The 22,675-nt window shown below is 41.3% G+C and overlaps 1 protein-coding gene and 1 pseudogene across 1 annotated transcript; one reads left to right on the forward strand and one right to left on the reverse strand.

The window, feature by feature from the left end:
• Positions 1 to 15,108: 15,108 nt before the first annotated feature.
• On the reverse strand, positions 15,109 to 17,950 carry LOC143400800 (saoe class I histocompatibility antigen, A alpha chain-like). Its single transcript, XM_076857800.1, is given in 8 exon segments — positions 15,109 to 15,152; positions 15,289 to 15,321; positions 15,731 to 15,847; positions 15,976 to 16,251; positions 16,838 to 17,113; positions 17,343 to 17,441; positions 17,444 to 17,611; positions 17,878 to 17,950. Coding segments are annotated over 8 exon segments (1,086 nt in total).
• Positions 17,951 to 21,072: 3,122 nt separating this feature from the next.
• On the forward strand, positions 21,073 to 21,817 carry LOC143400801 (PRELI domain-containing protein 1, mitochondrial pseudogene; annotated as a pseudogene).
• Positions 21,818 to 22,675: the final 858 nt, after the last annotated feature.

A 22,675-nucleotide genomic window follows, 5' to 3' on the forward strand; every position in this document is an offset into this window, starting at 1 on the left:
TCTACACCAATAGTCTCTTCAAGAAAAAGTAGGGCTTTTCTACTATAACCCTCACAACTCTTCCAGCCTTGACCCATTACCCAGGTCCAAAGCCTCTTCTATACTATTGGTACTTAGTCTGCTATAAAAAAAATTAACATAAACTAAGTGGATTTAATAACAGAAATTTGTTTCCTCATAGTTCCAGAAACTGAAAAGTCTAAGATTGAAATTTGGGCTTCGATAGTAAATTCAGCCACATTCTTCAGTACGAACTTTCTCATTTCTTGCAATATCAAGAGGATGAGAATTTTCTAAATCGTTAATTTCTAGTTCCTTTTCATTCAAAACAATTTCTCTCTCACCTCTCACATTTTACTCTAAATGGTAAGGAGGACCTTCATATTTGCCAAAGGTCATCAGTGAATTCAGCTTGGGCTGGTGCTTTGTTTGGATGAATCATTAGATTCATTTTTTTTTTAAATACAGCTTTATTCAGATTGTCTATTCTTGTTCTTCCAGGTTGTATTTTTCAATCATCATTACTATGGCAAAACTGTATTTTGAAAAGACTGTTATGTGCTAGGTCAGTCAGCAGTAAGCTGCACTGGGGATGCAGCTCAGTGGTAGAGCACATGCTTAGCATGTATGAGGTCCTGTGTTCAATCCCACCACCAAAATGAAAAAAAAAGAAAAATTATTTTACCTTCATTATCTGTTTTTCTAATGTTCTAACTTTCCTTTATGTAAAATTGACTTTCTAATTTATATGAATTCTCTTTCTCTAAAGAACTTTTCTTAACATTCATTGTAGGAAGTCTACTGAAAATAATTCCCTCAATTTTTATTTATCTGAGAAAGTCTATTTTTCTTTTAATTTTGAAGGACAATTTCACAGAATACAGACATCTGGGTGGTATTTTTCTTTCAATCCTTAAATACTTAATTCCACTATCTTAATGCCTGCATGTTTTCTTACAAGAAGTCATACATAAGTGTTATATTTGCTCCTCTAGACGTATTGACTTTTTTCAGTACTTTTTCTTTTTCTTTGAATTTCCAGAATTTGCATATGATTTACCTAGCAATAGATTTATTTTCCCCATATTTATCCTGCTAGTTGTTCTATGAGCTTCCTTGTTTTGTGTCTGACATTAATTTGGGGATAATTCTTGACATTATTGTTTCAAACATTGCTTCTGTTCCATTGGTTTCTCCTTTAGGAGGCACTAATACCATTCATGAGGGCTCAGTCTTCGTGTGGATTTTGAAGGACCTAAACTTAGTATGTTAGTAGTGCTGTTGGATAGAACACTCTATAGTGATGAAATTGTTCTGTCTCTGCCCCTTCCAATAAGGTAGTCACTAGTTACATATGGCTATTAAGCACTAAAATGTAGCTGGCTGACTAAACAATTGAATTCAAATTTTTTTAACTGAAATGTAATTAGCAATGTGTGGGCTCATACTTACTATTTCTGATAATGCATATCTAGTGTGTTCTTCATATTCAGTCTCCCACCTAGAAAGATGCACTGTGACTCCTGGATGGAAGTCTGTTAAAATTTATGTTCATACAAAAACCATGAGATTAAATAGGTGTCTTAGTACCCAGGTGTTTAAAGGATGAGATACAAGATTGGGGCTTTGGTTGGGTGATAGATAGATGTCTGAGGAAGTAGAGGTTGACTCTAGATTGGGTGTTGTCAAGAAGCAGGAACAATTGTGGGATGGAGTGTCTCAGTGAATCTTAGTCATAATAAAGTATAGACCACAGCAAGGATACAACTAACTTGTAAAGATGCAACTGTCACTCATATCACCAACATAGGAAGATGATTGGTATTTTGTGACTTGCACAGTACCTTGTTTTTGCATGTGCTTAGAAAAAGTTACATACTGCTCTGTTTTGTCTCACTTCCTGTGGTTGTGAAATAGGACAGAAGAGGCTAGATATGCAAGGAATTTTCAGGAAACATGTTTATTGACCTCAGTTGGTCCAGAGGGTTATTGGATAGCCTTAAACATTCTCTGGACAAAGATTTTGGAAATTCTTTGAACTTTATACCCAGTGGGGGGGGAGGGCTTGAAGCTTTACATACAAATAATTTTTTTTCTTTGAGTTGGCAGAAAGTGCTCTTTAGGCAGACAGAGGTATTATAAGACTTTACCAAGAAAACAGAGATAATATCTTTTTATCCAACAAGCTTGACTGGAGATTCCAACTCTATCACAGCTTTTGTGTGCAAACCTGGCATTTACAAAAAGAGGAAACTACCAACCACAATGCTCTCTACAGAAGCTTTTGCTGACATCCTCTCTGACAGACTAAGAGGAACTTACATGCCATAAACACGTTGGGGGTTTCTGCTTAATTATGGTTAAGGTCTTCTGGGTGGGGGGTCTATGCCTACTTCAGTTGTATAAAGAGCTTGTCTGACATCATTTCTTAACATACCATAGGGAATCACAAGGCCTCAAAGTAAGCACCAGGACAACTCCTAACAATGCTGAGGCCTAGCTGTAAGTGTCAGACTACTTCTCAGATATCAGGATCTGATTTTTCTTCTTTCTTTAATTCAATATTTTCTAGTGTCTACATCCCTACTCAAAAACAATGAGAATATTAGAGAGCAATTTGGAAAAGAAGAAAGGCACCTGTGAACAAGTATATTAGTAATAATTCATCTCACCTGCACTGTCACGAGGGACATGCACATTCAGCAGACTTTACAAAGAGAAATTTAACATCACTACTGAGCTATGCAGTGTGAGAAAAGTTTATGGGCTTATGAAAGCAGATAACAGGACATCTCACAGGTTGACTGCCACTATTCTTGATACAATCTAAAATATGCAAAAACAGCTATGGAATTTATAAAATAAATGTGGGAAAACTTTAGGGAATAATAGAATTTGTAAAAAAAAATGTATATGCTCTAAGAACAAAAAGAGCTTACAAGTTAAATATTGGTCATATAAATGAACAACTCAGTACGTGAGCTGGAAGATTAAAGTTGGACCTCCACAAAGTGTTACAAATGGAGAAGCAAAGGCAGGAAGGGGAGATGAACTACAAGACTAGACTTGTACTTGTAGAATTACTAGACTGGCAATCAAGGCTCTCAACACTCAAACACTGCAATATCCAAAAGAGTGGAGAGCAAATAATCATTTTCAAATGTTAAGAAACATTTTCAGAGTTTACAGACAAAAGTTTTCAATTTTAGTGACTCCAGCCTAGTGCTTATCGCATTGGTTACAGTGAGGAAAAGAGACCCACACCAAGATACATCATAATGAAATTTCAGAAAACCAGGATAAAGAAAAGACCTTAAAAACTTTAAGAGGCAAAAAATAATTTTCAAAGGAGAAAAAGTTGAAGCAATGCCACACAAAATCTGAAGGAATGTATTTGGAATACAGAACTTTGTACGAAGTCAAAGGTGAAATAAGGGTAGGCTGCCCTAAAGACATTTTCAGATGCTTAGAGTTTCACTATTTTACATCCCACATTCATATACAATACTGATGGAAAAAGTGGAAAACAAATGATGGCCAACCAAAAGAGGACACAGGGGATCCAAGAAGTAGAGGAGCCAGCAAGAAAGAGAGGCAAAGGAATGCCCTGAATGAGGTGAAGGAGATGGGAGACATCGGCACAGCCCTGGTGTGCAGGCATTCAGGCCAGATGTTGCAGGACTGAGTGCTCAGGACAGGCATCTTCTCAAAGATAAAGCTGGTGAAATTCTGAATATGCTTGAATGCATTATATATATATATATATATATATATATATATATATATATATATATATATATATGTTTTTAGTTGTAGATGAACATGATGCCTTTTTATTTATTTTTATGTGGTGCTGATGTTCCAGCCCAGTGCCTCACATGTGCTAGGCAAGCACTCCACCACTGAGCTACAGCCTCAGCCCTTAACTGCATTATTGGTGACTGTCTTGGTCCACGTGAGAAATTAAAAAGAACAGAAACTGATTTTTCACAGTTGTTAAGCCACAATGTCTAGATAAAAGCCACAAACATTTGTAAAAGTCTTCCTGCTGTGCCCTCACAAGGGGGAAGGTGGAAAATAGAAGATAGAAAGACAAGAGAGAGGGCTACAGAGGCAAGAGGGGGCCACCTACTCTAAAGGACATATTCTTATGGGATCATTATCCTATGCACATGCTGTCAATTATAAACATCTTTATGTGGTCTGTGTTTATATGATTTATGTATTATATGGGAGGCATACTTGCTTTCTGAATTCACTTTTCATTGCTAGTAACACATACCAGAGGCTGGATAATTATAAAGAATGGAGGTGTAATTTGGTTCACAGTTCAGGTCCAATGTTAAGGAATTGCATCTGTTCAGGACTTTTTGCTGGCAGAATCCTGAGGCAGAACAGCACAACACACTGTGATAGACAGAGGGTGTGGGTGTTCATAATCTGATTTCTTTCTCCTTTTAAAGTCACCAGTATCGGCGGATTCTGCGGGCTCCTGCCAGCTGTGCAATTACTGTGCTCAGTGCTGGATTCTGGGTTTGAGACGGAGAAGGAAGTGGTCCAATTCGGTTCTCCACACTGGTCAGACCACAGAGGAAGCCAGCGGCCACCATCTTGGAGAGCTGACGTCACCATCTCTGTTTTCGACTGATCGCAGCTCATTCAGCTATAGAACAGGTAATTTCAGGCTGCCATTCACCTGCGTCTCACAGACAAATTACTCAGGCTCAATGCTAAAGAACCCTCAGAAACTGCTTCTTGGAGCCTGCTCCTATCAGAACATACACCGAGCCCAGAGCGGCCGAATTCCGGCTCCCAGAACTGCTCTGGCCCAGGGCTAAAGAACCCGTGGAAACTGCTTCTTGGTCCGGGTCCTGCTGAATACTGTGGAGGTAAATACCAACCGAGACTTCATAGGCAGTGGCAACAGGATTGAGACGGGGCTTGTGAGGGCCGGTCAGGACTCACACGTTGCTTTGGTCACCTGGCAAAGGGAACGAAATGCTGCCATTCGCATGGGATACCAACATGGCAGAGATCTGATGTCATCAGAAAGCAGCGGAGGAGATAATTTCATTGATACCAGCGGCGACAGAAGCAGTTGGTCTCCTGGTAAAGAAAGTGAGTCACAAACACCCGAGTCTCTCTCACTTTGTCATCAAGCCAGAGGGGCAGAGCAGAGCCACTGCCCGTGCCCAGAACAGACTCAGCGACCTGCCGGCGTGGCAGTCACGTCACCCCAATTGGAGTAGGGGCAGAGCAGAGCCACCGCCCACTCCCGGAACAGGCCCAGCGACCCACCGGTGTGATAGTCACATCACCCCAATTGGAGTAGGGGCCCAGCAGAGCCACCGCCCGCATCCGGAACAGGCCCAATGACCCACTGGCGAGGTAGTCACGTCACCCCAATTGGAGTAGGGGCAGAGCAGAGCCACCGCCCACACCCAGAACAGGCCCAGCAACCCGCCGGTGTGGTAGTCACATCACCCCAATTGGAGTAGGGGCAGAGCAGAGCCACCACCCGCACCCACAAGGTAGGCAGACCTGCGACCGACCAGCAGAACAGGCCCAGAAGCCCGTCAGAGTGGTAGACAGATCACCCCAATTGGAGAAGGAGCAGAGCCGCCACCTGCCCCTGCAAGGGAGACTTTTCAACTATACAAGAGCAATATAAATATATAGGGGGAAAATATCAAAAACACAACAGTTTCACCAAGCAGAAAGAAACACAAGCAGTATGAAAAGACAAGGAAAGAAAGGACCACAAGCAATGCAGGTCAACTCAACTTTAGAAGAGGTAATAGCTACAGCAGATGGAATGTCAGATAAAGAATTCAGGATATACATGCTTCAGATGATCTGGAGTCTCAAGGAAGACATTAGACAGCAAAATCAGACAATGAAAGATCACTTCGACAATGAATTACATAAACAAATCGAAGAAGCAAAAGATCAACTATACAGGGAGATAGAGGTTATAAAAAACAAACAAACAGAAATCCTAGAAATTCAGGAAGCAATAAACCAACTTAAAAACTCAATTGAGAATACTACCAGCAGAGTAGAACACTTAGAAGATAGAACATCAGACAATGAAGACAAAGTATTTCAACTTGAAAAGAACATAGACAGCTCAGCAAGACTGTTAAGAAACCATGAGCAGAACATCCAAGAAATATGGGATAACATAAAGAGACCAAACTTAAGTCATTGGGATACAGGAAGGTATAGAGGTCCAAACCAAAGGAATGAGCAATTTATTCAATGAAATAATCTGAGAAAACTTCCCAGACTTGAAGAATGAGACAGAATCCCAAATCCTAGAAGCCTACAGGACACCGAATGTGCAAAATCATAAGAGATCCACACCTAGACACATTATAATGAAGATGCCCAACATACAGAATAAGGAGAGAATTTTAAAAGCTACAAGAGAAAGGAAGCAGATTACATTCAGGGGTAAACCAATCAGGATAACAGCTGATCTTTCAACACAGACTCTGAAAGCTAGAAGATCCTGGAACAACATATTTCAAACACTGAAAGAAAATGGGTTCCAACCAAGAATTGTGTATCCACCGAAATTAAGCTTCAGGATAGAAGATGAAATTAAAACCTTCCACGATAAACAAAAGTTAAAAGAATTTGCAGCTAGAAAACCATCTCTTGAAAACATCCTCGGCAAAACATTACAGGAAGAGGAAATGGAAAATAACAATGAAAACCAACAGTGGGAGGTAGGACAGTAAAGGGGGGGAAAATAATCAAAGAGGAAAACAAACCATGTTTAGTAACATAAATAAACAGATATGGCTGGAAGAACAACCCATATCTCAATAATAACCCTAAATGTTAATGGCTTAAACTCACCAATTAAGAGACACAGGCTAGTAGAATGGATCACAAAACAAGACCCAACAATATGCTGCCTACAGGAGATGCATTTGATAGGAAAAGACATACATAGATTGAAGGTGAAAGGTTGGAAAAAATCATGTCACTCATATGAACTTCGTAAACAAGCAGGAGTGTCCATACTCATATCAAATAAAATAGATTTCAAGCCAAAGTTAATAAAAAGGGATAAAGAGGGACACTACATACTTGCAAGGGAACCATACACCAACAAGAAATAACAATCATAAATATATATGCCCCAAACAATGGTGCAGCTATGTTCATCAAACAAACTCTTCTCAAGTTCAAGAGTCTAATAGATCACCATACAATAATCATGGGAGACTTCAACACACCTCTCTCACCACTGGACAGATCTTCCAAACAAAACTTGAATAAATAAACTATAGAACTCAATAACACAATTAATAACCTAGACTTAATTGACATATATAGAATATACCACCCAACATCAAGCAGTTACACTTTTTTCTCAGAAGGACATGGATCCTTCTCAAAAATAGATCATATATTATGTCACAGGGCAACTCTTAGACAATATAAAGGAGTAGAGATAATACCATGCATCTTATCTGATCATAATGGAATGAAACTGAAAGTCAACGAAAAAAAAAAAGGAAGGAAAAATCATGCATCACTTGGAGAATGAACAATAGGTTACTGAATGATCAATGGGTTATAGAAGACATCAAGGAGGAAATTTAAAAATTCTTAGAGATAAATGAAAACACAGACACAACATATCGGAATCTATGGGACACATTGAAAGCAGTTCTAAGAGGAAAATTCATTGCTTGGAGTTCATTCCTTAAAAAAAGGAAAAACCAACGAATAAATGATCTCATACTTCATCTCAAATTCCTAGAAAAAGAAGAGCAAAACAATAGCAAAGGAAGTAGAAGGCAAGAAATAATTAAAATGAGAGCTGAAATTAATGAAATCGAATCAAAAGAAACAATTGAAAAAATTGACAAAAAAAGTTGGTTCTTTGAAAAAATAAATAAAATCGACAAACCCTTAGCCATGCTAATGAAGAGAAGAAGAGAGAGAACTCAAATTACTAGCATACAGGATGAAAAAGGCAATATCACAACAGACACTTCAGAAATACAGAAGATAATTGCTGGGAGCCATCAGCCAAGTAGGTATGACAATTTCCTTGCCAGCGTACCCCCATGTTTCTTTAGTGGAAGGACTCGTGGAAATAGGACATTTTGCAGCGACATTGCATGTAAGGTGACCTTGCTCAAGGACCAGGGCGGATCCGTGTTTACAGTGTTCCTGGTTTAGGATAATCTGAGTTTAGGGCGTTCCCCGTTTAAAATAGGGCGTATCCTGCTGCTTGAGTTCCCCTTGAGTTCTCACGGGATTCAGAATATATTTGGGAGACAGAAGCCCAGTGGAGGTGTGGATTTGGGCAGAGAACGTGGATTTCCCCAGAACGTGTTTGTAGACGGCCGGTGTGAGTTCGGGAATAAAGAGTTGCTGTTTGAATCTACAAAGCTGTGAGTGGCTCGTGATTTGTGCCCAGCCAGACTGCGGCAGATAATCAGAAATTATTTTGAATCCTTATACTCCAATAAAATAGAAGATAGTGAAGGCATCGATAAATTTCTAAAGTTATATGATCTGCCCAGATTGAGTCAGGAGGATATAGACAACCTAAACAGATCAATATCAATTGAGGAAATAGAAGAAACCATCAAAAGACTACCAACTAAGAAAAGCCCAGGACCAGATGGGTATACAGCAGAGTTTTACAAAACGTTTAAAGAAGAACTAATACCAATACTTTTCAAGCTATTTCAGGAAATAGAAAAAGAGGGTTAACTTCCAAATTCATTCTGTGAGGCCAACATCACCCTGATTCCTAAACCAGACAAAGACACTTCAAAGAAAGAAAACTGCAGACCAATATCTCTAATTAACCTAGATGCAAATATCCTCAATAAAATACTGGTGAGTCGGATACAAAAACATATCAAAAAAATTGTGTACCATGATCAAGTAGGATTCATCCCTGGGATGCAAGGCTGGTTCAATATATGGAAATCAATAAATGTTATTCACCACATCAATAGACTTAAAAATAAGAACCATATGATCATCTCCATAGATGTGGAAAAAGCATTCAACAAAGTAAAGCATCCCTTTATGTTCAAAACGCTAGAAAATCTAGGGATAACAGGAACATACCTCAATATTGTAAAAGCAATCTATGCTAAGCCTCAGGCTAGCATCATTCTGAATGGAGAAAAATTGAAGGCATTCCCTCTAAAATCTGGAACCAGACAAGGATGCCCTCTCTCACCACTTCTGTTCAACATAGTTCTCGAAACACTGGCCAGAGCAATTAGACAGACAAAAGAAATTAAAGGCATAAAAATAGAAAAAGAAGAATTTAAATTATCACTATTTGCAGATGACATGATTCTATACCTAGCAGACCCAAAAGGGTCTACAAAGAAACGCTTAGAGCTAATAAATGAATTCAGCAAAGTGGCAGGATATAAGATCAACAGGCATAAATCAAAGGCATTCCTGTATATCAATGACAAATCCTCTGAAATGGAAATGAGGACAACCACTCCATTCACAATATCCTCAAAAAAAATAAAATACTTGGGAATCAACCTAACAAAAGAGGTGAAAGACTTATACAATGAAAACTACAGAACCCTAAAGAGAGAAATAGAAGAAGATCTTAGAAGATGGAAAAATATACCCTGTTCATGAATAGGCAGAACTAACATCATCAAAATGGCGATATTACCAAAAGTTCTCTGTAGGTTTAATGCAATGCCAACCAAAATCCCAACGGCATTTCTTGTAGAAATAGAGAAAGCAATCATGAAATTCATATGGAAAAATAAAAGACCCAGAATAGCAAAAACAATGCTAAGCAGGAAGTGTGAATCAGGAGGTATAGCGATACCAGACTTCAAACTATACTACAGAGCAATAGTAACAAAAACAGCATGGTACTGGTACCAAAACAGGCGGGTGGACCAATGGTACAGAATAGAGGACACAGAAACCAATTCACAAAACTACAACTATCTTATATTTGGTAAAGGGGCTAAAAGCATGCAATGGAGGAAGGATAGCATCTTCAACAAATGGTGCTGGAAAAACTGGAAATCCATATGCAACAAAATGAAACTGAATCCCTTTCTCTCGCCATGTACAAAAATTAACTCAAAATGGATCAAGGAGCTTGATATCAAATCAGAGACACAGCATCTGATAGAAGAAAATGTTGGCTATGATCTACATACTGTGGGGTCGGGCTCCAAATTCCTCAATAAGACACCCATAGCACAAGAGTTAATAGCAAGAATCAAAAAATAGGACTTACTTAAACTAAAAAGTTTCTTCTCAGCAAGAGAAACAATAAGAGAGGTGAATAGGGAGCCTACATCCTGGGAACAAATCTTTACTCCTCACACTTCAGATAGAGCTCTAATATCCAGAGTATACAAAGAACTCAAAAAATTAGACACTAAGATAACAAATAACCCAATTAACAAATGGGCCAAGGACCTGAACAGACACTTCTCAGAGGAGGACATACAATCCATTAACAAGTACATGAAAAAATGCTCACCATCTCTAGCAGTCAGAGAAATGCAAATCAAAACCACCCTAAGATACCATCTCACTCCAGTAAGATTGGCAGCCATTCTGAAGTCAAACAACAACAAGTGCTGGCGAGGATGTGGGGAAAAGGGTACACTTGTACATTGCTGGTGGGACTGCAAATTGGTGCAGCCAATTTGGAAAGCAGTATGGAGATTTCTTGGAAATCTGGGAATGGAACCACCATTTGACCCATCTTTTCCCCTTCTCGGTCTATTACCTAAAGACCTAAAAAGAGCATGCTACAGGGACACTGCTACATCAATGTTCATAGCAGCACAATTCACAATAACAAGACTGTGGAACCAACCTAGATGCCCTTCAATAGACGAATGGATAAAAAAAAAAATGTGGCATTTATACACAATGGAGTATTACTCTGCATTAAAAAATGACAAAATCATAGAATTTGGAGGGAAATAGATGGCATTAGAGCAGATTATGCTAAGTGAAGCTAGCCAATTCCTAAAAAACAAATGCCAAATGTCTTCTTTGATATAAGGAGAGTAACTAAGAACAGAGTAGGGACGAAGAGCATGAGAAGAAGATTAACATTAAACAGGGATGAGAGGTGGGAGGAGAAGGGAGAGAGAAGGGAAATTGCATGGAAATGGAAGGAGACCCTCAGGGTTATACAAAATTACATACAAGAGGAAGTGGGGGGAAAGGGAAAAATAATACAAGGGGTAGAAATGAATTACAGTACAGGGGGTAGAGAGAGAAGAGGGCAGGGGAGGGGAGAGGGGGGAGGGGGGATAGTATAAGATAGGAAAGGCAGCAGAATACAACAGACACTAGTATGGCAATATGTAAATCAATGGATGTGTAACTGATGTGAGTCTGCAATCTGTATACGGGGTAAAAATGGGAGTTCATAACCCACTTGAATTAAAGTGTGAAATATGATATATCAAGAACTATGTAATGTTTTGAACAACCAACAATAAAAATTAAAAAAATAAAATAAAGTCACCAGTATCCAATTATGGGATCTCCATGCCAAAGACCTGGTCTCACACTCCATTGCCCCACCTCTAAACACCTGAGATGGACTCACTTGGCAACATCTTTATACCTTACAAAGGGGATTAAATTCCCATGTGAGCTTCTGAGGGGACAAACTATATTCAAACCACTGAGCTGCCTGTTTTCATTATTAAAAGTCCTTCTCTGTGTCCAGCAATCCTGCTTGTCTTAAGTCTTATTGCATCTCATAATAATACAACTGCTGCTTTTCTTATGCTTTTTGTCTGCATGGACTTTTACTCATTCCTTAACTTTCAATCAATTTTAATTTTGAATTTAAAATTCCTATTATATAAATATTGTCTGGGTTGATTCTTGTCAAATTTATAAGCTTAGCTTTGATTTGATGTGAATTTGCATTGGATGTGAATTAAAATTAAAATTAAAATACAACTGTATTTTGTGAACCATTGGACTATATATTGTTGAAAGTGTCTCATTTCTTGATCATCCTGTACCCCTTATCTACTTTTCTTTGTTTTGAGTAGATATTTTTTAGTTTGTGATTTTAATTCTTCTACTATCTATTAGTTGTATATATTTGCATTTGTTTCTTACTGTGTCTTAGAAATTGAAAACTGCGTCTTTAACTTTTCACAATCTACTTAAGGCAACGTTGAACGACACTCAATAAAATACAGAAAACATACTGCAGCACATTTCCAGTTAACCACCCCTCTGGTATCATCACCATGTATACTACTCCAGTGTTCCTTGTAAACCTAATCAGAAAAATTGCTAGCAAGGAATCTTGTCAGTTTTTATTAAATACTTGGTTTTGCCTTGTTTCCCCCTTTTATTCTATGAAGATATTTATTTGAAATAAAATTCACTACTCTGGGGTGTAAAACTACATGAATATTGGTAATTGTTTAGAATCATTAACTACCACTGTGACCAGGATATGCTGTTCTTACCCTTGCCCAAAAAAGTGTCCCCACACGCTTTTCTATTTGATCCTCTTCTCCACCTCAATATAGATGACCACCAATATCCTTTCTGACAGTAATTTTGAATATTTTAAAATTTCACATATAAGAAATCATATACTATATAGTCTTTATATCATTTCTAAGCATTGTTGTGCTATTGTTTATGTATTAATATTTCTTTAATTTTTGGTAGTGAATGTTACTGAATTACTAGTTTATCTATTGGATTTTCTACTGAAACTTTGTTAAACAGGAGAGTTATTCCTAGGGTGGGTCTGTTATAAATAAAGGCAACAATAATCATTTGAGTGCAGTCTATGTAGTTATGTTTTCCCGACTTTAGATAAATGCCTAAAACTTGGGGTTTGGGGTCATAATCAGTGTATTCAATGATATCAGAATTTGTCATATTAATTTACAAATTGGTTGTAATTTTTCACATGGCTAGTTGTAATCTATGAGATTTCCCATTGCTCCACATCTTATTTTTTTTTGTTATCTTTTTTTTATTGGTTGTTCAAAACATTACAAAGCTCTTGACATATCATATTTCATACATTAGATTCAAGTGGGTTATGAACTCCCATTTTTACCCCAAATACAGATTGCAGAATCACATCAGTTACACATCCACATTTTTACATAATGCCCTATTAGTAACTGTTTTATTCTGCTACCTTTCCTATCCTCTACTATCCCCCCTCCCCTCCCCTCCCATCTTCTCCCTCTACCCCATCTACTGTAATTCATTTCTCTCCTTGTTTATTTTCCCATTCCCCTCACAACCTCTTATATGTAATTTTGTATAACAATGAGGGTCTCCCTCCATTTCCATGCAATTTCACTTTTCTATCCCTTTCCCTCCCACCTCATGTCTCTGTTTAATGTTAATTTTTTCTTCCTGCTCTTCCTCCCTGCTCTGTTCTTAGTTGCTCTCATTATATCAAAGAAGACATTTGCTATTTGTTTTTTAGGGATTGGCTAGCTTAACTAAGCATAATCTGCTCCAGTGCCATCCATTTCCCTGCAAATTCCATGATTTAGTCATTGTTTAGTGCTGCGTAATACTCCATGGTGTATAAATGCCACATTTTTTTTATCCATTCATCTATTGAAGGGCATCTGGGTTGGTTCCACAGTCTAGCTATTGTGAATTGTGCTGCTATGAACATCGTTGTGGCAGTATCCCTGTAGTATGCTCTTTTAAGGTCTAAGTGTCTAAGATGAGAAATCATGAGATCCTTTCTCTCTGATATTCCCATAATCTGATTCCTTTAAAAATATTAGAAAAATGATGGAAAATACAATCCAGGAAAATATAATCCAGGAATCACCATGGGTTTTGTGGGACAACTACAGGAAAAAGGATTCCTACTGTGGTCAAAGACTAGCGACACCCATAGAAGAAATTACTAACAAAAACAAAATTCTCTGTAGAAATTGAGAAACACAAAAATATGGTCAGGCTTGGGTCTCAGCCTATGCTAAGCCACTCAAGTGATGCCCTCCCTGCCCATGGTCCTGGAGACAGGACAAGCCCTGGTGATGCTTGAGTCCCTGTCATCACAGGTCCTGGTGTGGTGAGGTTCAAGTGAAGGGACAAGGACTAAGGAGCAAGGGAGATGATCAAGCTGAGAAGTGACCACATCAAAGCCCTTGATGGACTGAGTCAAGACTTGGTGGCAACTTTTCCACCCTCAGCTCCTTTCATTCTTCCCCCATCTCCACCCACAGCAGAGTCAGCACAACAAACACATGTACTCTTGAATGCTTCCGGTTTTATTATATTCATTTATTTACTTTCTGGTACTGGAAATTGAACTCAGAGGCACTGAACCATTGAGCTCATCCCCAGTCCTTTATATATTTTGCTTAGAGATGGGGATTTGGTGAGTTGCTTAGGACCTCACTAAGTTGCTGAAGCTGGCTTTGAACTTGCTATCCTTCTGCCTCAGCCTCCTGAGCCACTGGGATAATAGGCGTGCACAACCATGCCCGGCTCAGGTTTTGTTTTCTCTTATAAACTTTAGGAATTTTCCCTTAATTTAACTAACCAATTGACTATGTCACAAATTTAAAATACAAATCAATATCCACATTCTATTTTTCAATAGAGAAGGAACAGACTACAGCTCAGGGCAACATAAAGCTAAATCAAAAATGGACACATCCAAGCCCCACATCTGCTACACAGGAAAGCTGAATGAAGAAGAGAACAGGAAAGTGTATGGAGGGGTCTCAGTGCTCCAGGATGGGCTCTTCTCTCCATTTCCTCACATTATGCTGACAGGAGCTCAGACATTAGACATAGTTAGATGCCAGTTGCACAAAGAGAAGTCAAGACTCCTTGAATTCCCAGTAGGGAACTGGAAGAAAACAAAACAAAACCTGTATTGCTCAGTCCCATAGAAGACAGCTGTCTCACACTGTAAAACAAAGTATTATGAAAAAATTTCAGATGAGTTATTGTAATGCAGACACTCTGAACAATCTATCCCATACTCAAAATTTCTAAATGCAGACAGTCCTTGTAACCCAGGAGTCTCCCCATGCCCCAAACCCTCTCCTTCTTCAGGCCCTCCGGGATCTCACCTTTTCAAGCATTGAGAGACACATCAGAGCCCTGGGCACTGTCATTACCTGGGCAGAACAAAAGCAGAACTTAGAGTCCACAGGAGATGTGGATAACGGAGGAATTATGGGATGGATCAGCTCTCCCATTGCTCCTCACTACACTATTCCAAGGGTTTCAGGGATCACTGTTCTTCATACTTACAGGCAGTAGGTGCATAGTTCCCTTTTTTTACACCTGTGGAATGAAAGCATCCTGTGAGAGAGCAGATTGGAAGCAGGTCTCAGAGGAACCCCCTAGTTCTGGACTTTGTGGAAGTTTCCAGAACTGTGATGCCGGGAAGGATCAGGAGATAAAAAGAAAGGACATGGATAGGGGTAGAGCCAATTTCTCTCCTGGAGGTCTATCTTCAGCAGGGAAATTCCCCTCTGGCCTCAAAATGGTGGGAATCAGGTCCCAATCACCAAAACATCAGAAGGATAAAATTGTCCTGTAGTTTCTATGTGCTTTATAAAGAGCAAACATAGTCCAAGCTGGGTAAACATGTTTGTGTAGATATCACTTCCCATTAACAAGGCAGGGCACACTTCCACAGGTACTTGAAACCACCAGTGGGACAAAAATCCAGACCCTGCACTTTTCCTACCTGTGTTCTTCTTCTTCCACAAGACAAAAGCAACCACAGCTCCAGAAAGAACAGCTCCAAGGAGAACCACACCAGCAACAATTCCCATGATGGGGATGGTGGGCTGAGAGGGTGGCTCTGGGACGAGAAGGGAAGTGAGGTGAGGGGCCCTGATCCCCAGGCTTTCAATCCATACTCTGCTGAGAGTATCCAGAAAGTCTTCTGCTTTCCTGACAACAGGCTCTGTGCCCTCACCCCCTCCTTACCCCATCTCAGGGTGAGGGGCTCAGGCAGCCCCTCATGATGCACATGGCATGTGTATCTCTGCTCCTCTCCAGCAGGCACCACCACAGCTGCCCATTTCTGGAAGTTTCCATCCCCTGAAGGCCTGGTCTCCACAAGCTCCATGTCCTGTGTCTGGTCCTCCCCATCTCGTTGCCAGTTCAGGGTGATCTCCTTAGGGTAGAAGCCCAGGGCCCAGCACCTCAAAGTGACATCTCCTTCAGGGATAGGGTGGTGGGTTACATGTGTCTTTGGGGGGTCTGAGAGGGAGAACATAGAAATTCAGACATTATTGCATTACCTCTCATGGGCCACTGAAGCAGCATTCACATGTCCATCCAGAGATTACACAACAGGATTGGATTGGTGGAGGGAGCACAAAACAGAAGGCTGGACTCAGGCTTCTGGCATAATCTCCTATACCTCAGAAAGTTCTAGAATGGATTGAGAAAACCCAGTGTAAAAGGTGTCTGAGCAGCACTTTAGGTTTTGGTCTGAGTGGAGCCTGAGATATGTGGAAAAGCTCGAGACCTCCAAAGACACTAGGCTGAGTTGAGACAAAAACCTAATAGAAAGTCCCCTGGTGATGCCAAGGCTGCTGCCAAGGCCGTGTGGTCAGTTATTGTCTTTCCTACCAGCCAGGGAGAGACTGGATCCATACCTGTCCTGAGAGACAGCGGCCTCAGTTCCTCTCTAGTGCAGCACCTGGGGATCCAGGCCCACTCACTCCCCACTAGACAAGGAGCAGGAGGGGTCCTAGTGTGGGCACAGCTCTCCTCCCCTCCTTTGGGGAAGCTTTAGGAGGGACCTAAGGGGATCAGGCAGGTGTCCTGAAGCCCCTCATACCTGCGCGCTGCAGCGTCTCCTTCCCGTTCTCCAGGTATCTGGCGAGCCACTCCACACAGGTGCCCTCCAGGTAGGCCCTGAAACTCTCCGCAAAACCGGCGGCCTCCCACTTCCTCTTGGTGATCTGAGCCGCCATGTCTGCCCCGGTCCAGGAGCGCAGGTCCTCATTCAGGGCGATGTAATCAGAGCCATCATAGGCTGTCTGACTGAACCCGCGGAGGAGGAGCCCGTCTGTCCCCATGTCACAGCCATACATCCTCTGGATGGTGTGAGAGCCTGTCCAGGCCCTGTGGTCAGTAGCGTCCCAGCCCCGCCCACCCTGCGAGTTGTTTCCCCTAAACCGGTAAAAACCAGGTTACAGTCCCGGGGACGTTTTCTGGGTCGAGGGTCTCTGCGGGTCCCTCAGCCTTGGGGTGATTATAGGCTTGGGACTCCCTGAAGGCTCGGGTTCTTCGTGAGGGACATCAGAGGTTGCGACCTCCTACGCGGGCCTGGGGTCACTCACCGCCCCCGCTCTGGTTGTAGTAGGCTAGCAGGGTGATCAGGTTCACTTGGTAGCTCTGCGCGTAGCTCTGGGCTCTCTGTGTCTCCTCCTCCCAATACCCGGCCCCTCCTGTTTTATCCAAGGCGCCCGCGGCTCCATCCTTGGGGTCGCGGCGTCGCTGTCGAAGCGCACGAACTGCGAGTCGTCAACGTAGCCCACCTCCAAGTACCGGGGCTCCCCGCGGTCCGGCCGGGACACGGAGGTTTCGAAATACCTCATGGAGTGGGAGCCTGGGGGGCGGGAGCGGCTGAGACCCCTGCGACTCTCCTCCAGGAGGCGGACCCAGGTCCCAGGTTGACGACTCCAGGAGGAGAGGAGCCGGGATGAGATAAGCAAAGGGGGCGGTGGGACACAGGAGGGCAGGAGTGGAGGGTCAGGAAGAGCCGCCCCACCTGGGGAGAGTCTTGGGCCGGCTTCCCCAGGTCCTGCGCGCTCACGGGACAGTCCCCTTGCTCCTCCGGGGCAGAGGCAGTTTCCCTTCCTACCCCACACTCACCTGCTGAAGTCCCTGTCAGGGCCAGGGCTCCAAAGAGCAGCAGGAGCAGCGTTCTGGGCGCCGTCACCCTCATCCTACACCTGTGGAGATTCTGAGTCCCCAAGGGTTGGTGGGAGGGGACATTAAAACCCGAATCACGGTGACACTGATTGGCTTCTCTAGAAGCAGGACATGCAATGGGAGTAAGAACTGGGGTCACGTCAGGAGCATCCAGGCAGAACTACCTGACCCAAGTTCCAAGAGGGAGAAGTGAATCCCCAGTGTGTCCACACCCCAGATGCATTTCTAGACTCATGGCCATGGCTGGTACTTTGCCCTGAACACTCCTTTGTACTTTTTTTTTTTTTTTAAATCACACCATCCCTTAATACCTGTCTTGGGATGTAAATCAGCAGTTCTCAAACGTTTTGGCTTCAAGAATTTACATGTTGTAGAAAGTAGCGGTACACTCCAGAAGTAATCATGTTTCTGTGGATTATGTCTGTCAATATTGGCCTTGTTAGAAAAAGAAATTAATTCCATTTTAAAGGTATTTTATTCCTTCTGAGTATTAATAACTAATTTCATGGTAACAGAAACAATACTTTCAAAGAGAAATAACTTTCCAAAAATCAAAAGATTTAATCAAAAGACTGGATCATTTTACTTTTTACAAGTTTAATTTTTTTTTTAATTTGTCTTTAGAGAATGCATTTAATCTGTGATTTTGGTTGAAACAAAAAATGTAACCTCACAGAAATATGTAGGAGGAATGTTTTTATTAATGTTTTCGATAACTGTGGCTATTCATTTTTGATACTACACTTCAAATGACACAAGTGTTAGCTTCTTAAAGATTTTTTGCCATATGGACCCTAAAGCAGTATCATTGAATAGTTTATATTCTGTTGCATTTAAGTGTGTGAATGTGTCTTGCATGTAGTCACATACTGTTCTCTCTCTCTCTCTCTCTCTCTCTCTCTCTCTCTCTCTTTCTCTCTAAAAAAGAAAAGAAGTAGTATAATTGGAAAAGTAATTGTAAGGAAGACAGAAGAACTATAAGAGCACAGACTACCAATAAAAGATTTTCAACAACTGAACAATATGAATTCCAGAATAATTGAGAGTAAGGAACGATTTTAAAAATATCGAGAAATTTTCTCAGCATTTACAGTTCATATGCTGTGTTGAGTGGCATTTCGTCTCTGTGGTCTCCCCAAACCCACAGCCCCAGCCAACCAAAGTTAAATCAAGCATCATTCTGCAATATTCCTGAGCAGCACTCCTAAAAAATATGAAGGACATTCAAAGAAAATAAAATCTGAGTAAGTGTCATGCCAGAGGAGTCTTAAGGAGACATGATTGAAACTAAATGCAGTGCAGTATCCTGGATGACATCCAGTAACAGAAAAGGGTCATTAAAAAAAAACTAATGAGGGTCTGGAGTTGTGGCTCAGCGGTAGAGCACTCATGTAAGGCCCTGGGTTTGCTACCCAGCACCACATAAAAATAAAGAAAGAAAGATATTATATCCAACTATAACTAAAAAATAAAGCTAATGAAATCCAAATAAAACATGCTGCTGAGTAATAATTTATCAATATTGCTTTAATAGTTTGATATATATACATGATCATAAGTAAGATGTTAACAGTTGGGGAAGCAGTGTGTAATCTAGGCACTCTATGTTACCTTTACCTTTTTCTAAATCTAAAGATATTATTGAAGAATAAAGTATATTTATTTATTTTGGTGGTACAATGTATTGCACCCAGGAGCACCCTACCACTGATTTATATCCCCAGTCCTTTTCCTTTTATTTTGATGCAGGGTTGCTAACTTTCCCAGGATGGGCTCAAACTTGGAATCCTCCCACTTCAGCCTCCAGAGTAGCTGTGATTACAGGCATGCAGCACCATGCCTTGCTAAAGTCTATAGTTAAAAAGGAATAGTTGGGAAAGGAACAGTTTGTAGGAAGAAAACACACACACACACACACACACACACACACACACTTAGTCTTTTTTCAGTTTTCCAGGTTATTATCCAGAAGCTGGAGAAAGGGCTTTTGGACAGAAGATCTGAGAAGTCGTCATAATTCTTTGCAGGAGTGTCCTCTTCTCCTGTGTCCTTAAAGATAACTCAGAAGAATCTTCATCTCCCCCCACCCCCTGGCCATCAATGCACCCTCTCTAGATTAGCCATCTCTACCCTAATCTTTCCACAACTTGGATCCCTCAGCCTCAGAGGGCAACGAAGTGGCGCCCCCGTGTGGCCACGTGTCTGAGTACAGAAGACCTGAATTCCCATTTTCTGTGCTCACTTGGGAGTCCTGGGTCTCCCTAGGCTTGCTACTGGGCAAGGCTCTGCACAAAAGTTGACACTTTCATCCCATATCAGCCAGGTTTGGGATTTCCAACTGTTACTCAAAAAAAAAAAAAAAAAAAAAAAAAAAAAGATGAAATATGTTTCCTCACAGTTGATCAATAGTGGACTCTTGTCCCAGGGAGCATCCAGGTCTCCATACCACAAAGGCAAGTTCCCAGGTCATGGAAGAACCTTGCAAACATAATGCCTGCCCTCTATTTCCTGGAAGTAGCCTTGTACCACTGAGTCCTTGAGACTTATTCTTGCTACTGCTCCCAGGATCAAAAGGCCTCTTTAGTGGGCCACATTTTCAAATCTTAGTGGAAAGTGGTAATTAATAATGAGCAGTGGAATGCAAAGCAATAAGGTAGTAGGGCCACATGGTATTCTTTAAATTGCTTTTATTACTAGTGAACAGCTAGCGTGGTGGTACATGCCTGTAATCCCAGCAACTCGGGGAGGCAGGGACAGGAGGATAGAAAATATAAAACGGGCTGAGGATGTGGTCCAATGGTTAAGTGCCCCTGGGTTTAATCCCTGGCAACAAAAACAAAAACCCAATAAATAAATGAGTAACTCATAGGTAAAACAACAAAAACAGATAAACAAAACAAACAACAACTCAGGTGTACTAACCCTGAGAATAAAAAGGGGAAAACAAAGGGAGCCACTTAAGAAATCAGTCCAGAAGGAAAGATCTATGGGGCTAAATCCTGACAGGGTCTAGTGAGATCACTGTAAAGTTAGATTTACAACAATTCCTAATGGCGGCAGTAGCAGCGATTTGGGTGCGGCGCAGTGGTGACTGACTTGCGCTGCGCGGGTGCTGAGCCCGCCCCTGCCGGGACGATGGTGAAGTATTTCCTGGGCCAGAGCGTGCTCCGAAGTTCCTGGGACCAAGTGTTCGCTGCCTTCTGGCAGCCGTACCCGAATCCCTATAGCAAACATGTCTTAACGGAAGACATAGTACACCGGGAGGTGACCCCGGGCCAGAAGCTCCTGTGCTGGAGACTCCTTACCAAGACCAACAGGATGCCCCGCTGGGCAGAGCGACTGTTTCCTGCCAATGTTGCTCACTCGGTGTACGTCCTGGAGGACTCTGTTGTGGACCCACAGAATCAGACCATGACCACCTTCACCTGGAACACCAACCATACCCGGCTGATGGTGGTGGAGGAACGATGTGTTTACCGTGTGAACTCTGACAACAGTGGCTGGACCGAAATCCGCCGGGAAGCCTGGGTCTCCTCTAGTTTATTTGGTGTCTCTAGAGCTGTCCAGGAATTTGGTCTCGCCGGGTTCAAAAGCAATGTGACCAAGACTATGAAGGGTTTTAAATACATCTTGGCCAAGTTGCAAGGTGAGGCCCCTTCCAAAACACTTGTTGAGACAGCCAAGGAAGCCAAGGAGAAGGCAAAGGAGACAGCACTGGCAGCTACAGAGAAAGCCAAGGACCTTGCCAGCAAGGCTGCCACCAAGCAGCAGCAGCAGCAGTTTGTGTAGCCAGGCTGGGCCCCTGCCACTGCCACAGCCCACCAGCCGGCTGTGGGCTCCCTCTGCACCCTTTCATTGTACTTGATTATTAAAAATCAACTTCTAGCCCTCAAAAAAATAAAAAAATAAAAATAAATAAAGTTAGATTTACAGCCACAGGCTTTCTGACATCCTGATGTTTGGGGAGACTGAAGTTTCTGGTATTTGGAGGAAGGTTTGGAGTGGAGGGAGCAAGCTGAGGTGGGGTCCCACACCAACTCCATCTCTGTGCTCTTCTCTTGCCTGCAGAGTTTCAGGCCTCCGTGAATCTGATGTATTCAGCAAATGCCAGAGTCCTTGGAGCTGGAGGAAAGCCACCACCTGGCAGGATCTAAAATAGAGGTCTTTGTAACCCTCAGATTCTCCAAACAGTAATAATGAGAAGGGGTAAGTATGAGAGCAATGCACAATATCTTGCCAACACACTTTTTTATTGGTTTCATGCAGAAATTATATTTTGAAGGTACTATGATAATAATTGGATTATCATTGGATTCCTTGAGTCCCTTTTCCATCAGCACAGATGAGAAGTTCTAGTTCTGCATCTTTATTCTATCATTGCGATGTAAAATATCCTGAGCCAGGGTCTCTTTGTTTTTAACCACTTGAAAGCAGTAATAAATCTTGAAATCAAATAGTGTGCAATTTGGAAGTAAAAACATATGTATATTTTAATGATTCAGCATTTTTGTTTCCATATTAATTATGGAATTCAGATCATCAGTGTCTTTAAAAAAATTACCTATTTAATTTCAAATGGAATTGCATTTAATTGACAGTTCAATTTTGAGAGAACTGATACCTTGTCAATATGAACTATTCCAATCCTTGACTTTAGTATTTCTATTTAGTTTTTTCTGTTTTTCTCTTAATGATGGTTTATAGATTTTAGTGTAAAACGTTCCTGTTCATATTAAAT

This window comes from Callospermophilus lateralis, chromosome 6 (assembly GCF_048772815.1).
Source record: "Callospermophilus lateralis isolate mCalLat2 chromosome 6, mCalLat2.hap1, whole genome shotgun sequence".
Classification (NCBI taxonomy): domain Eukaryota; kingdom Metazoa; phylum Chordata; class Mammalia; order Rodentia; family Sciuridae; genus Callospermophilus; species Callospermophilus lateralis.